A 16,762-nucleotide genomic window follows, 5' to 3' on the forward strand; every position below is an offset into this window, starting at 1 on the left:
TTACCACATCCTTGGGTTTCCTGGGTCAGCGTGTGCCAGCCCTGCCTGCTAAGAATGTCACCCCACAGTGCCTGTCCAGGCCATCATCTGCCCACACGGCCCCAGCCCCATTGGGATCCTCCATGTAAGACACCCCAGAGATGAGAGGTCCAGGGCCTGAGCACCCCTACAGCTACCCCTCCCCGAACTTCATCTGCCTCGCCCCAGAGAAGAGCGCTGGCCAACACAATGGAGTCTACCTCTGCTGTTCGGGGAAGGGGTCCAGCTGAAAGTAGGACTTCCAGGATCCACACCCTGCGTGAGGCTGTCCTCACCTCCCCCCCACAGCCTCCCCAAATGTCTACGTCCCTGGGCACATGCTAAGGGCAGCCCAGGGGGCCAGGCCCCAGCAGGCAAACTCGTCTCCGAATGGTTCGGCCTCCGAACCATGTGGATCAGCATCACCCTCGGCCTCAAGCACAACATCCGGGACACCTTCCCTTGGTCCCTTGGTCCCAAGGTCACAGGCTCCTCCCTGACCAGACAGATCAGGGGTGTCCTATGCCTGGCCGTAAGCATGGAACTTCTGGAAGGCCTGGAAAGAGTGCCTTGTCATCCCAAACCCCGACCCTTCCAGGGGAAGGTCTGGGAAGACACGAGCCTTGGGCCCGGCGCAGGAGAGGCGAGAGCGTGGAGTCTGGCGGGCTGGTTTTCCCACCATCACCGCAGGCCCGTGTCTCTGGGCAGCCATCACTCCTCCACTGTTGCTAAGGCAGCAGCAGGAAACCCTGGCTCAACCTGCTCTTTCTCCCCACCCCCATTTTAAGCAGGGGCACCCCTCTCTCTCACAGCCTCCTTAGAAAATTAGCCCCCCGCCACCCACATGGGAGAAAGGTCATGGTGGGGAAAGGGAGAGCAAGCTCCATCTCCTGTCTAGGGGTAGGCCTTGGTGGGGGCACCCTTCACCCACAAGATAGGTCCCACAGCCAGGAGCCAAGGAGTGATTTTGGGTCTCAGGATCCTACTCCCCACCAGGGACCAAATGGCTGCGATTAAGCAAAAGGAAGAGCTCCCCTGGGGCCATGTGACCATATCCGAAGGGCCTATGCGTTTGCCATCAAGACTCGGGGATTCCTGGCGGGTGGTGGGCCCATCACTCTCAGCAGTCGGAGGCTCTTCTCCACATAGACATTCACTATGGACAGGACTCCACTCTGGCCACGGAGGCAGGCTCTGATGGAGACGCGCCCTGCGATATTGCTTGCCAGGCCCGCGGGGTTAGCCAAATACTTAGCCCAGGCAGCTGCAGGCGGGGGCGAGGCTGTCACCCCAGGGCGGGCCTCATGCCCCTGTTGGTGGAGAGTGAGGGGAGCCAGGTTCTTAGCCAAGCGAACTTGGGTGGGGCGTGTTCTCACACAGGACAAGGGACGGGCTGATGCCTCCCCAGAAAGAAGGCCAAGTATAAACACACTGGGGGCCTGTGGGCTGGGGTGGAAAGCTGAGCCCCAGTGGGTGCTGCCACCCTACATTCCTACCCAGCTACTGCTGCTTTCTCCACCAAGACACCCTCTAAGACCCGGCTCTGGGCCTCCACCCTCCACACCCTGGTACTCAGGGACTCCCCATGGCGATTAGCATCAGACTCAGCCAATCAAAGCTAAGGCCAAAACACAAGCAGGGCGATCAAGAACTACACATGCATCAGAACCTCACCATTTGACTTTTGGATTTCCCACTGGTCTGAATTATTCATACCGCTCCTCCCCACTAGTGTGCGTATAACAGAGAGCGGACTGGGGCCCGCACCTCACCCTGATGGCCTGTCCCACCCCTGTCCACAGACACACACTTGGGGGGAAAGACAGACTCATATCCTACCCCCCCATCAGGCTGGCAGGGGTCCAGGGATCCACCACCAACTCAGGCTCCCCAGATGGACCCCCAGAGACTGTCTCTCCTCATTCTCCTCCCCTCCCCCATCTGCTCAGCTCAGCTCAGCTTTGCCAGGCCATGGGTTTGGGGAAAGGAAAGCAGGTGGGGAGATGGGGTAATCAGGGCCTGCCCCGTGTGAGGTGTCTCTCAGAGTCCCTCCCTCTCCCCTAATCAAGCAAGGTACCTTCACAAGGATAGACAAGACCCCACCCCACCCGATAGCTCCTCCAAACCCCTCCTAGCCTTCCTTCTGGGAGGGGGCAGCCAAGATTTCTAGGAACTCTTATGAGGGGCCATGCAGAGGATCTGGCGAGTACTGCCCAATGACTGGCCAAGGGAGGGGAAATGATGTCAAGGAGATGGAGGGGACACCGGACTGAGCACTGCTGCGGGCCAGCATCGCTCGCCTGCCTGCACCTCCCCTGGGCCCCCTCCCTCAGACCTGCAGTGCCTGCCTGCTTAGGCTGCAAAGTGCCCCTGGGAAAAAGCACAGCCTCATTTGCCTGTCACCCAGAGTCCAGCAAGGGAGCTGACAGCAGACAGGCCACCAGGCAATTAGTTAGAGAAGGAAGCCTGGGACAGGGCTGAGGTAGGGAGAGGGAAGTGAGAATGAGTGGCCCTTCCCCCTCCCTACTTCTGCCTCCCACCAGGTCTTAGGGAGCCCTGATTTTGCTCGGGAGCCCCTCCCCAAACACACCCTGACTGCGTCCAGGCTCAGCCTGAGCTGATGGCTCTCTCCCCAGGGGCCTAGTCTCCAAGCCCCCCAATTCCTCCAGCAGGTGATAGTGGGGGGTGCGGGGGTGGGGGGTGGTTCCAGGATTCTGCACTACCCCAAGCCAGAGAGACCAACCCATCCTGACCCCACCCCTCCTAACCTTAATCCCTTCAGTGGGCTGGAGGAAATGTCCAAGATAAGGACCCACAGGCAATCTCTCCTGCACAGACACTCCCTCTGCATGATCTGAGGACCCAGCTCCCAGTAGCCCAGGCACGAACGAATCAGGACCAAACACCTGAACTCGGTCTCCAGCTCCCAGGACGTTAAAATGTAACCCTTCCATCTTTGGCCCGGAGACACAAGCAGATGCTCCAGACCTGCGCCCCATGGCTGGGCCTGCGTGCAGTGCGGAAAGAGATGCCCCAGGACCCCCTTGCGTGCCGGGCTCCCAACTTCCTCGCAGGACATTTTTGTTTAGACCTGTAGACCCAGGAGCGCCGGGGAAGGGGGTGTCTTGGGGCGGCAGCCTGGGCGACTGCAGAAGAAAGTTTTGGGGGGGAGAGTGCTAAGTCACTCTGAAAGAAGCCACTGTCACTCCCACCCCCTGTAGGGGCAGCCACCGGGCCGGGGATCTCCAAGCGGTACCTGAGCCCCCGGGGGCGGGGACGCGTGCCGAGCCCCCGGAGCCCCCCGCCCGCGCCCAGCGCGCGGCGGGTCACACTCACCAGAACCCGGTTAAACCTCTCCTCCAGCTCTCGGGCCGCGGGCATCGGCTGCTTGGGCGCCGCGGGCTGCTTGGGGGACGGCGCGGCGGGGCCCGCGGGCTGCTCCGCGCTGCCGGCCGCGTTGCCCATGGTGGTCCCCACCCAGTCGGCCAGGCGCCTCCAGCCTCGGAAATCCAGCTTTCCGGGGGACCGGGGACGCGGCTCCGGGCCTGGGGGGAGGGGTTGCGGGGGGGGGCGAGCTGGGCAGCGGCGGGCGGCGGCGGCGCGGGCTCGGCTCGGCGGCGCTCGGCTCAGCGGCGCGCGAGGGCCGGGGCGCGGCGTCCCATCGGGGCGGCCCCGTCCGAGGAGCCGGGCGGCGAGCTGCGGGGTGGGGGGAGGAAGTCAGGCTGCAGGCCGCCGGGGCCAGAGGGCTGGGCCGGGGGCAGGAAGCTGCGGCGCGGGCTCCCCCCTCGGCGATTTTCTAACTTCTGCTGTCGCTCCCCGAGCGCGCAAACCGCATTTCGCCGCCGCCGCTACGCACCCGGCCCCCGGGGGGCGGGCTGGAGGGAGGGGGCGGGCGCGGGGCGCGGGCCGGGGGTCCGCCGCTGCCATGGCGCGGCGGGGAGGGGGCGGCCGACCCGCTTCACCTGCCGCAGAGGGGGCGGCGGGCGCCGCTTCACCTGCCGGAGCGGGAGGCGACCGAGGCGAGGCAGAGGCGGCGGCGCGCGCGGCGGCGCCTCCGGGTCCTAGAACCGCATGCTCCCGCTCGCTCGGAGCCGGGGATCGGCGGGGTCTGGGTGAGGGGAGGTGGGGAAGGCGGGGGGCGGGGGGCGGTGTCACCGCCTGGGAGTTGGGAGGGGGAAGCCTCCTTGTCGAGGACTGCCGGCAACTGCGAGCGCGGCTTGGAGACCCATGACGGTGCGGCGTTGGGGCGCAAGGACTGGGTCCCCCTCCCGGATTCCCGACTGAGAAGGTGGGAACCCCCTTCCAGGCCCCCCACCCCTTGTTTCTGTCCTCCTCTGTTTAGTCCAGAGAGGAGCTGAGGACCAGAGGGAACCATCTGCAAATGAGAACCCCAAAGCAGGGCGGGGGGCGCAGATTCAGGCCAGCGGAGAGCCCCCCGACCTGTCCCAACCTGGACCAACTCTGCACGGATGCCGACATCCTCAGGGTCGTAGAATGGGAGCGCCTATGGGAAAAGGCAAGCTGCCAGAATCTGGAGACCACCAAGGCGGTCTCAAGGAGAAGCACGGGGGTTGGGGAACAGAGGATTAAAGCCAGCATATCCAGGCTGAGAAAGGAGCAGGCACCGCAGAGGAGGAAAAAAAAAAGAATTATCTCCTGACGCTGTCACCTCCAGGGACCTAGGGTGGCCGCTCACCTTGGCGAATAATAATCCCTGAAGTCTAGCAATTACAGAAATGCTTCCAGAGGTCTTCTCTCATTCATCCCGACAATGACCAGGGAAGGTAGGTGTTGATATCTTCATTTAGAGATGGGAAAACTGAGGCTCACTGTGGTCAAGTGACTTGCCCAAGGGCACACAACTAATAAGGGGCAGAGAGGACTCTCAAAATCCACACTGCGTTGGGGCTGCTGTCCGAGCCCCCACTGCCCCCTTCATCCAGGGTTGTCCAGAAAGGTGAGCAAGTATTGGGAGGGCTGTAGAACCCCAGGTCTGAGACATAATCTCCAACCTCTCAGTTGCTCCTTTTGTTCCCCATTTAATTTGTAGAGATCCCCAATTACCCCTCCCTGCACTTCCAAGACATTGAGGAGGGAGGGCCCACTAAAGGAGCCCTGGATTTCCTCCAGATCAGGCCAGAGGCCATAAGTATCCCTTCCCCTTAGAGCCTTCTCTTCCCCCTGCGCCCCCCCCCCCGCCCCCACACACACATCCAGAACCACCAACAGGAGTTAAGCAGGAGCTGGGAAATCTATCTAATTTTAAGGAAGGCCCTGGGATGAAACAGCCCCTTCCCCCAGACCGACCTGATTTAAGCATTTCTTTTGCCAAGGTCACCAGCACCTCTGGTGGGTGAGAGAGATGTGGTTCCTGATTTCATGTCCCAGCCAGGGACCCATAAGGTAAGACAAAGCAGGATTTTCCTTGGGAATGCTAAGAAGGTGATCCATTCTGTGCCTATGACCCTTATCTTCAGCTGAAGATGGTCCAGTCTTGTCAGTGGGTTCTTGCCCTTGAGATTAACTAGGACCTCCTTTTTTTTTTTTTTCTTTTTAAAGAATTTAGTCCCCGGTCCCCTCGATGGTTGTCTCTTTCCATTTAACAACAACAAACCTTTAATTTACACCAGCTGTATGCCCAGCACTGCACTCACTCCTGGAGAATCTGTGGCAGATGAAAAGAGTCCCCATTATTAGGCTGCTCACCCCTAGCAAGGGACAGACTCCAAACACATCTGGGGGAGTGACTGCCACCAGTCAGACTGGTGCCAGGTTTTCATGCTTCCTCTCACCCAGAACTACTTCTTTGGGTAGGAGAAGGGTGGGAGTTGTGTCCCACGGCTGAAAATTCGAGCAGGGTGGGGAGCCCCTAATGGAGCAGTTGCCAGTCTGAGCCCTCAACCCCTGGGGATGCTCTGGCCAACCACCGCCACCCAAGGCCTGGTGGAAACAAGGTTGGGCTAAGTAGAACCTCTTATGTGGAAAATGATGAGCTCAGCAAGCCTACACCCTGTCGCGTGCACCCTGACGAGAATGTGAGGCACAAAATAAGGGAGAGAATTTAATCAATTATTACCTAATAAATTTGGTCGGCTTGGCAGGAAATGTCTTTCCAATCAGGGTCCACAGAGGAGGAAATCCTAGAAGGGATGCTTGGTGAAGTTTGGAACCAATGCTTTAGTGGGTCTGTGCTTCCCCCTGCTGGGTGAAGGAGGTATGACAGCCAAAACAGGGCGAGGCCTCCAGAGGTGATGGAGATGGAGTCACAGTGTGGGTGACACTGTTGTGGCCTTGTCACCTCGTATGGAGGAATTGTGCAGTCACTGGGGACACTCAGAGCTCAGGTGACTGAGCAGGTCTCCCCAGGAATCTCCCTCCCTCTGCCTGCTCACCATTACTCAGTGGGTACCTCTTAAAATTTAAAAAAAAAAAAAAATTTTTTTTTAAAGGTAATACATACATGTGCTCGGTTTAAAAGAGCAACAGTTTTAATGCATCTTTCCAGAGATGTTTTGGGCATATACAAGCAGTGTGTGTGTGTTTAACACAGATGGTAGCACACGTTCCACAATTTAGCACCTTGCTATTTTCACTTAATAATGTACCTGCCTCTACAAGATCTACATAGTCCTCCATCATATGGATGTGTCATGGTCTCTTTCACTCCTCTCCTCCTAGTGGGTATTTAGTTTGTGTCAGTCTTTTGTTGCAACAGACAATGGTGCCTGCAGGAAATATCTGGGTACATACACTTGTCGGTACTTACGTGTGTATCCATAAGACAAATTTATAAATATGACAGTGCTGAGTCAAAGGTTATGCCCTTTGGGGTAGATTTTTGGGAATTTGGATAGATTTGGAATTGCCCTCAAAAAGTTCACACCAATTTGCAACCCCTGTAAATGGGATGCCTGTTTTCCCACATCCTCACTCTGTTATATTAAAGGTATTGTAAGGCCTTTTGGTGTTTGGTGAGGCCGATTTGAAAGTCTTTGTCACAAGGCAGGTAACGATCTGTCTGTTTCTTCAAGGAAGAAACTGTATCTCTTCTGTCCCTATATCCGCAGTGCAGGACTTAAATTGTGAATGAAAGGAAACCAGCTTGCGTTTTGGCGGGGATGGAGGGAGGGGGTGGAGGGTTAGAGCTAAGCAGGAAGCCTGTCCTTTTATTTTTTTTTTTTAAGATTTTTTTTTTTATTTATTCATTCATGAGAGACGGAAAGAGAGAGAGGCAGAGGGAGAAGCAGGCTCCCAAGGAGCCCGATGTGGGACTCGATCCCAGGACCCTGGGATCATGACCTGAGCTGAAGGCAGATGCTTAACCATCTGAGCCACCCAGGAAGCCTGTCCTTAGGGTTACTCTCTTTTCCAAGCCCTGGTCAAGCCCCTGCCCCAAACCCAATAGACCTTCTCCTGCAGGAGCCTCCCAGATTCTGAGATCTGAGGTTGAAGGCCCAGCATTCCCAAAGCAGCTCTCACTTAGCTCTCCTGCATCCCAGGGATGGGTGGCATCATCACTGAACCGCCTCGAGACTGGAAATGAGCCAGGTGTCCAGCTATGGGGGATCCGTGAAACCAGCAATCCAATAGAACTTTCTGCAATGATGGAAATGTTCCGTTCTGTCGGTGCTGTCCAACATGATAGCCACCGGCCACAGGTAGCTATACCGAGCTCTTGAAATGTGGCTAGTGCCACCGAGGACATGAATTTCAAATTTGACTCGATTGTAATTAATTTCAATGTAAATAGCCACATGTGGCTACTATGCTGGACAATGAAAGGTTAAATAAACTATAGTACATCTCCACAATGAAAAAATATGCAGGGGCGCCTGGCTGGCTCAGTCATTAAGCGTCTGCGTTCGGCTCTGGCCGTGATCCCGGGGTCCTGGGATCGAGCCCCGCATAGGCCTCCCTGCTCCTTGGGAAGCCTGCTTCTCCCTCTCCCACTCCCCCTGCTTGTGTTCCCTCTCTCGCTGTGTCTCTCTCTGTCAAATAAATAAATAGAATCTTTAAATAAAATAAAATAAAATAAAAAAGAAAAAATAAATTAAAAAAAAGAAAAAATATGCAGTTGTAAAAAAACAAAAAAGAACCTGTGAGATATTGATATGGAAAGATCTCCAGGATATATTTGGAAGCAAAAATGCCGTGCAAAACAGTATATATGTTGTTACCTTTTGTGTAAGAAAGGGAGGTGGATATAGGAATAAATGTATTTGCTTGAATATATGTCAGCAACGTAACAAAAGTAGTCGCCTATAAGGTGCGGGGAAACAGGGTGGACAAGGCAGAGGTGGAAGCAAGATTTCTCGATGCATTCCTTTCTAAACTGTTTCGATTTTTGAACCATATGTATTTATTCCCTATTCAGAAAGTGAAGGTAAAATAAAGGCAAGTTGCTTGCTAACCAAGGAGAGCCGCTCTATCCCTCTTGTTGGCACCTTGTGGTGGATGAGGAAACCCCACTGTCCTGTCTACGTGACCTACCAGAGGACAGCCCAGGGGAGGGGGAAGGGCAACCCCTCACGGGCCGTACCCCACATGACTCACGTGCCCACACCCAGGAGTGCGTCAGAATCAGAATCTCAGCAGATGGGCCTTTTATGGTCCACCAGGTAACTCTCCAGCACTGAACTATCCTTGTCAACGTCTCCCAGAGAAGAGAGGATAAGCCCTAGTACCAGACCCTTGTCCCTGCCCTATAGACAGCCAGGCCTAAAGACTAGAAAGAAGCCAGGTGATCACGGGTGAAATGGTCCCAGAAGTCTTCCGAGCATCAAGGACACCATAGCAGGGACTTTCTGTGTGTCATTCGGAGCTGGATGGCAGCCCTGCAAGGCAGGCCCTATTGCTGTGTCCTCCGAGCTCGGTGTCCTCTGAAATGACTGATTTATCCAAGGCCGCCCAGCTGGTAAATGTCAGAGCTAGGATCTGAATCCAGTCCTAAAACCCCTGAGCCTCAGTTTTCTCATTATGAAAAAATGGTGATAGGATTTCATAGAATTGTTTTTTGGTTTTTGTTTTTTTTTTAAGATTTGATTTATTTATTTGACAGAGAGAGAGAGCTCACACAAGCAGGGCGAGCAGCAGGCAGAGGGAGAGGGAGAAGCTGGCTCCCCACGGAGCAGGAAGTCTGATGTAGGGCTCTATCGATGGGAGGACCCCGGGATCATGACCTGAGCCAAAGGCAGATGCTTAACGGACTGAGCCACCCAGCCGCCCCTCATAGAATTGTTTTAAATAGTAAATAAATTTCAAGTTAAGAGCTAACAGAGACTTTCATTTCCAGCAATACGGTGGTCTATAGGTCCAGAGAAACCCTTCTGGTACAAAACAACTAGAAATGCTAAATAAAAGATAAAGTGTGTGCGTGCGCGTGCGCACGCACACGTGATATTTTCAATGCAAGGCCAAGCTTGCAAGAAAAGAAAATCCCCAAAGGCACAAATCCAAAATGGAACAAGATAAAACCTGGGGCCTCCTAAGGTAGGAGGTTGGAGCAGACACAATCCGCCCCTCTCAAAAGTCAAGGGTGCCCAAAAGGTAACATCCTTGGATAAACATGAAAGAAATAAACCCACCCTGCTGAGAGACAATAGGATACTTGCCCGCCTCAATTTATCAAGAATGTATAACCATTCTACAGTTATATGCACCTAATAGCATAGCTTCAAAATCATAAACAGAAATAGTGGGAAACATAGACAAGTCCACGAATATAAAGGAAGATTTAAATCACCTCCCTCTAGAATTGGTAGTTTAAGCAGACCAAAAAAAAAAAAAAAAAAAATCAGTAAGTGTGTAGAAGATTTGAACAGTACAACTGACAAGCTTAATTTAATTGAATACTTTGATTTCTCCAGTCAACAACCGGCAAACACACTCTTGCTTTCAGGCACATATTTACAAAAGTGACCACATATTAGATCACAAGGCAAGTCCTGACCAATTCAAAACAATCAAACGTTACTCATTATCTGACAGCAATACAATTAAATTAGAAATCAATAATCAAGGGGCGCCTGGCTGGCTCAGCTGGAAGAGCATGTGACTCTTGATCTCGAGGGTTGCGAGTTTGAGCCCCACGTTGGGTGTAGAGATTACTTAAAAATAAAATCTTAAAAAAAAAAATAAATCAATCATCAAAAGACAGCATAAAAAGAAAAGACAACCCCGTGCATTTCAAAATGTCAAAATGCACTTCTGAATAATTCATGAGTTGAAATTAGAAAATATTTGGAATAGAATATCAAAAATATTATGTAGAAAATCCTTGGCACAGAGGGCCCTAAAAATGGCAGGAGGAGGATGATAAAGACGCAACAGTATTATGTGGAGTGAGAGGTGTCTAATGAGAGAAACGTGGCAGTAGTTAGTTCTGCGGTCAAAGGAGGGGTGAAGATTGAAGGACTTGGAGGTAAACACTGAGTCTGGGAAGAGGGGACCCAAAGGATGAGTTACAAACAACAGCCCTGTGAGTGAAGGATTATTCTGGTCCTGTTTCCCTCATGAGGCCCCTGAGGCTGCCACCAGTGGGACAACTCAAATCATTCAGTTAGAAAATGGCACAACCAGGATTTAAACCCACGTTGGCCCTCTCACTTTTCATGCTGCCCCTGAGGGAGGGAGGTGGGGACAAGCCTTTCGGTTAACACCGAACAGTCTGCCAAGAAGGTATTGGGTCCCCTCTCAAGCTTTGGAGTGTCTGTCTGATCTGAGATGCCACAAACCACAGCTGTCACCTTCATTGCTCAGTCTGTCTGTCTGTCTCAGCCAGCTCTGCTAGCCCACCCAAAGTGACAAATGTGGTCTTTCGTTTTTGAAGCCCACACAAACTAGGGCAGATGAGGCCCCAGCCAGCCACTAGCCACGTGGAAGGTGGCACACCGGGGCCCAGAGCTGCTGAGCTAAGAGGGAGGGTGGGCTGAGGGAGCCACTGGGAGCAGCCAGGCCCATCAGGGCTAGGGGGCACCTACAATGGGGAATGGAGCCTGGACCTGGCACACGTAAGTGTTGACTAAAGGGGCATTCATGGAAGACCTGATGAATACCAGGCATTGGGCCTGTGAGAGGGTCTCCTTTACTTTGATCATCATGGTAACACACTGTAGTTGGTGTTATTAGACCCATTTTTTTTTTTTTTTTTTACAGAAGGGGAGACCAGGGCTCAGAGAGTGACTTGTCCAAGGTCAAGAAAATGGCAGAGCAGAGACAGGAACCCCAGGTCTGGGGGCCTAGCTCCCCTGGCCGTTTTCCCTGTAGCAGAGACAGCCAGCTCTCGAAGACCCCCCCTCCTGGCCAGCCAGCTGACCCACCGGCCACTATAATGAAAGCCAAGACCTTGGGCAAGCTGCTGAACCTCTTTACTCATTATCCAATGATGATTTATGGTGGGCCAACAGTGTACCAGGCACCAGAATTAGTAGAATAGAATTCTCCAATTCGATTAGATTGGAATTAGACCCAGGCCTGCCTGGGAAGAGCTGACAGCCTACAGTGGGGGGCATGAGGGGACGTTCTGTGTGCCAGAGGGTTAGTTAGTGAAGAAACTAACCTTAAACCCACTTCTGAGGGGCGTCTGGGTGGCTCAGTCAGTTAAGCATCTGACTCTTGATTTCCACTCCAGTCATGATCTCAGGGTCATGATCTCAAGGTCGTGGGATGGAGTTTCCCCCCCCCTTAAGCCCCACAAGTCCCGCATCAGGCTCCCTGCTCAGCGGGGAGTATGCTTCTCCCTTTCACTCTGCCCCTCCTACCCCCCCCATGCACACGCTTTCTCTCTCTAAAGATTTATTTACTCATTTATTTGAAAGAGAGAGAGCACGAGCGGGCAGAGGAGCAGTGGGAAAGGGAGAAGCAGACTCCCTGCTCAGCAGGGAGCCCCATTCGGGGCTCTATCCCAGAACCCTAAGATCATGACCTGAGCTGAAGGCAGACACTTAACGGACTGGGCCACCCAGGTGCCCCAATAAATAAATAAATCTTAAGAAACAAACAAACAAAAAAACCCCACTCCTGAAATTTGTGGGTCAAGGGCCAGAAATCAACTAGAGCCCACTTACAATTCATCTAAATATTTAAAAGTTATAAACCAAGCCAACACAAATAAATAAATCTTATCTTCTTACTCTAGTAAGAAGAACATACCCGAGGACCCGAAAACCCAGGTTCAAATAAAAAATTCTAGGACTGGGGCGCCTGGCTGGCTCAGTCAGTGGAGCATGTGACTCTTGATCTGGGGGTCATGAGTTCAAGTCCCGTGTTGGGGATGGGCCTACTTTAAAAAAAATATTCTAGGACTATGCACTGGAACGTGACAGTTCAGGGAGAGTGCCCCCTTCCCTTCCCACCCCAGGCTCTGTCCTGCATGAAGAAGAGCTATAGTCACGCGCGCGTGTGCCCACACACACACACACACGGCCACATATCCAAGCCCCACCCACACCCCCTTAAACAGCACCCTTACCCACCTATACACACCAACTGTACGGTCTGCCCTTAGAAGAATAAGCCTGAGACATAGTCTGTGCAAGCCCTGCAAACAGGGCTTGGGGCACTCTGGGCAGGGAACCCCGAGACTCCAGGTAACTAAGGCATGGTCAAGTTCTGTGCTCTCTCAAAATGGTAGCCTCTAGCCACATACGACTACTTAAATTTTTATTTAAATTATTTAAAATTAAATAAAATTTTAGGGGCACCTGGGTGGCTCAGTCGTTGGGCGTCTGCCTTCGGCTCAGGTCATGATCCCGGGGTCCTGGAATCAAGCCCCACATGGGGCTGTCTGCTCAGCGGGAAGCCTGCTTCTCCCTCTCCCACTCCCCTTGCTTGTGTTCCCTCTCTCGCTGTCTCTCTCTCTGTCAAATAAATAAATAAAATCTTTTAAAAAATTAAATAAAATTTTGGGCGCCTGGGTGGCTCAGTTGGTTAAGCGACTGCCTTCGGCTCAGGTCATGATCCTGGAGTCCCGGGATCGAGTCCTACATCGGGCTCCCTGCTCAGCAGGGGGTCTGCTTCTCCCTCTGCCCTCTTCCCTCTCGTGCTCTCTGTCTCTCATTCTCTCTCTCTCAAATACATAAATAAAATCTTTAAAAAAAATTTTAATTAAATTTTAAAAGTCAGTGCCGGGATGCCTGGGTGGCTCAGTCAGTTGGGTGTCTGCCTTCGGCTCAGGTCATGATCCCAGGGTCCTGGGATCGAGTCCCACATCGGGCTCCTGGCTCAGCGGAGCCCTGCTGCTCCCCCTGCTTGTGCTCTCCCTCTCTCTCTGACAAATAAATAAATAATCTTAAAAAAAGATAAGAAGTCAGTTCCTAAGTCACAGTGAGCCACATTCCAAGTGCTCAATAGCCACATGTCGCTAGTGGCTACCATATTGGACAGTGCAGACAGAGAACATTTCCATTATCACAGAAAATGCCACTGGACAGCGCTGGTCTAGAAGGTGAAGCAGTGCTCCCAGTGGGCTCCTCACCCTCTGGGGGGGTGGATACATCTGGAGGAGGCCAGAGCTGGACCCCTCTTTCCCAGATGTAAAGGGAGAACTGCCAGAGGATGTCAGGAAGTCTTCACAGAGAGGGTGACATTAGAGCATTTGACCAAATTAGTGGGAGGGGATAGAAAAAGGGTGGTGAATGGCCATCCAGATATAGAAAGCATGTGCAAAAGTCCAGTGGCAATGATCTGTTGGGAGAAACACAACAGATTGGGTATGACTGGAATGCAGGGCGTGGATCTAGAAGGGGGAGGATGGGAGTCTGGAAGCATCCACTGCCAAGCCTCTCAAGGTGCGGGGGCCAAGCTAACGTTATGAGACTCAAGCCTGGTAGTTGATGGGATCAGGTGGAGCCGGAGAGACAGGACCATCTGGGCACATCAGAAAGAGATGGTAAAACTGAAGACCAGTTGCAGACTTAAACAAAACAACAGACCAGGAGAGAGAGAAGCAGAGGAGAGGGAAGGGAGATATCTTTTAGAGGAAAGATATGGCTTTGATATAAGGGTGAAAAATAGCTCGTGCTTGGAGCGCAGGTGACAGAGAGCAGGTGAGTCACAACAGGCACGAGGACAACGTTACAGATTAGAAGAGACGTAAACAGTTCCATTTGGGATTCTTAGAAGCTGAAAGGCATCCACAGGGCCAGTCCAGACAGGAGAGTGGAGATTCAGGGCTGCACTACTAAGTGGGTGAAGAAGAAATGGATGTGGAAGCCACTAGAAGGCTGAGCTCTGGGGCACCTTGGTGGCTTAGTGGGTTAGGCGTCTGACTCTTGATCTCAGCTCAGGTCTTGATCTCAGGGTCGTGAGTTCAAGCCCCTCCACGCTTGGGTGTGGAGCCTACTTTAAAAAAAAAGAAGAAGAAGAAGAAGAAGAAGGCTGAGCTCTCCCACGGAGGTAAACAAGTCTGGAGACCCATCTGTGGATCAAAACTGGGAGGATGCCTCCACTGAGGTTTCAGGAGGCCACAAGAAAAACCAGGACCTGCAGATTTCCCCAGATAAACCGCCTCCTGCAGGGCTGACTCCCAGAACACCCAGCAGGCACCAGCTAGCATTCTGTCATTTGCTGGTAAGAGGCTGGGTGGAGACTGAGGAAGCTCAGCTCTGGGAGGTTTCAGGGAGGAAGGAGACTGAGTCCCAGGCCCTGTGAGGCAGTCAAGAGGGTAAGGACAATAAGATGTTGGACAAGTAGGATGTTCCTAGTGGCCTTCAAAAAGAATAATGCTTTCAACAGGAGCTGCTGAATTTCAAAGGCAAAGTTTGGAGGCAGGAGGGAGAGAAGAGGAGAAAAAGGGGCAGAGCCTAAGCCTATTATCAACAGAAAGAAAACACACATATAATTAATAGTGTCATTCTTTTTTTTTTTTTTAAGATTTTATTTATTTGCGAGACAGAGAGTGAGAGACAGAGAGCATGAGAGAGAGGAGGGTCAGAGGGAGAAGCAGACTCCCTGCTGAGCCGGGAGCCCGATGTGGGACTTGATCCCGGAACTCCAGGATCATGACCTGAGCCGAAGGCAGTCGCTTAACCAACTGAGCCACTCAGGCGCCCAATAGTGTCATTCTTAACCTGTGTTGAAAATCTGATTGGAGTTTTTACAGATAACTCCAGGGGTTAGTCCTTAGAGATTCAGGAGTTCCATAAACCCCTTAAGGTGGAGACCCTCATCCCCAAGAACATAATATTGCTTGTGTAGTATTTCCAACAAGGATGTGTGGCCTGAATCTACACATAAGGAAACACCAGACAAACCCAAACTGAGGAGCACTCAATTAAAAGAAAGGGGGAGCGGGGAAGCTCTACTCTGAAAAATTGTGAAAGATGGAAAAAAGATAAGGAATTTCTCCAGATTGAAGAAGTTTAAAGAAATGTAATATGTGATCCTAGTCTGGATCCTACACTAAATGCTCTAAGGGACCCTTATTGACTCAACTGATCACATTGGAATATGGACAGTAGATTAGTTACAAGTATTATATCAATGTTAAATTTCCCAAAGTTGAAAAGTCTACTGTGGTTGTGCAAGAGAATGCCCTTGTTCTTAGGAAATAGCCATTTACTTGTGAGCAAATGAGCATAATGGTGGCCACCCTCAGTTCAGGAGGGAAAAAAAATACACACACACACACAGAGTGACAGGGGAAGAAAACAGGATGAAATTTTAACAACTGGTGATGGTATATGGATATTTTGGTATATGGTATATTTTAGCAACTGGGTAAGTGGTATATGGAGGATCTTTGTATAGTTCTTGCAACTCTCCTGTAAGCTTGAAATTTTTCCAAATAAAAAGCTTAAAAAAAAAAAAAAGAAAGAAAGAAAACCTCTACCCAGACCAGGCGCTCTGAAGTTAGGGCCATTTATCCTGCTCTTCCCCAGCGCTGGTCCTGGATTGGCCCATGGCAGACCCTCGGTCGGGGTCCTGGGTCTACAGGGCAGAATTAGGGGCACAGGTGGTGACTGGAAGGGCCGAGGCCGCCGCCTGGGGACATTCCTCGCCCCCGACATTTTCTGACCTGACAGCTGAAGGAGCCGCGGCCCCAAGCCCCAGTGACTCACCCGCTGGACTCCCGGGGCGGAGGGGGGAGCCCCGCCCCGCACGGAGGGCCCCGGCCAGCAGGTGCCGCTGTTGAGCCAGCTCCGGCGGACCCTGCAGAGGCTCAGCCGGGACCCGGAGATGGTGAGCCCACGGGGTGTCTGGATTCCAGAGCTCGGCCCACCGGGGTCTGTAAGCAGCCTCGCTCGTCCTTGCCGGGGTCTAACTTCCCACTCCCGGGCTTCAGCTTCCCCGCACCCCCTCCCCCACCGTGGATGCCCCAAAACGACTCCCTAGGATGACACCTGGTGGAGGAAGGGAGGGGATAAGCAGGAAGAGGCTTCAGTCCTTGGCCCTAGAGTCTTGAGTAGCAAATTAATCTTCCCTTTTCTCTGCCCCATCTTTTCTTCTTCCTACCCCTTCCCCCCACCCCATTCACTCCCTCCTCCTCCTCTTTTCCCTCCTCTCCCTCCTCCTTCCCCTCCTCCCCCTCCTCCCCCCCCTCCTCCTCTTCTTCCTCCTCCTCCTCCCACACTTGAGCAGCCCCAGGCTTTCAAAACAAACACATCCCTCCCTGACCCATTCCCAGCTTGCCTGGGCCTTTCTCAAGAAGTTGTTGCTCCTAGACTCCAGTTCCTTCTGCTGGTCTGGGAATCTGGATGGAGATAGATAGGGAGGGGGTAACAGGGTGCTGAGGAGGGTAGGGAGA

The 16,762-nt window shown here is 52.7% G+C and overlaps 1 protein-coding gene and 1 long non-coding RNA gene across 8 annotated transcripts in view; one reads left to right on the plus strand and one right to left on the minus strand.

Annotated features, from left to right (window-relative positions):
• FMNL1 (formin like 1) overlaps window positions 1-16,762 on the minus strand; it is a 59,230-nt gene that overhangs the window by 20,470 nt on the left and 21,998 nt on the right. For 2 of the 6 annotated variants that reach the window (XM_081804815.1, XM_081804814.1), the window contains exon 1: window positions 2,787-2,987. The exons of 1 other annotated variant lie outside the window; for it this stretch is intronic. In XM_081804815.1, coding sequence (XP_081660941.1) covers window positions 2,787-2,972 — 186 coding nt within the window. In that variant the 5' untranslated portion in view covers window positions 2,973-2,987. Of the gene's footprint in view, window positions 1-2,786; window positions 2,988-3,354; window positions 3,611-16,762 lie in introns of those variants that run through there. 3 more of the 6 variants (XM_081804819.1, XM_031030765.2, XM_081804817.1) reach the window with 3 other exon arrangements.
• On the plus strand, window positions 4,167-9,291 carry LOC115941754 (uncharacterized). 2 transcript variants are annotated; one of them, XR_014140448.1, is made up of 4 exons: window positions 4,167-4,306; window positions 4,694-4,802; window positions 5,352-8,636; window positions 9,077-9,291. It is a non-coding gene; the product is annotated as an uncharacterized LOC115941754 (long non-coding RNA). The 2 variants fall into 2 exon arrangements; XR_014140447.1 differs by having other exon boundaries at window positions 5,352-9,291.

This window comes from Leptonychotes weddellii, chromosome 15 (assembly GCF_054177405.1).
Source record: "Leptonychotes weddellii isolate Sample4059 chromosome 15, ASM5417740v2, whole genome shotgun sequence".
Lineage (NCBI taxonomy): Eukaryota > Metazoa > Chordata > Mammalia > Carnivora > Phocidae > Leptonychotes > Leptonychotes weddellii.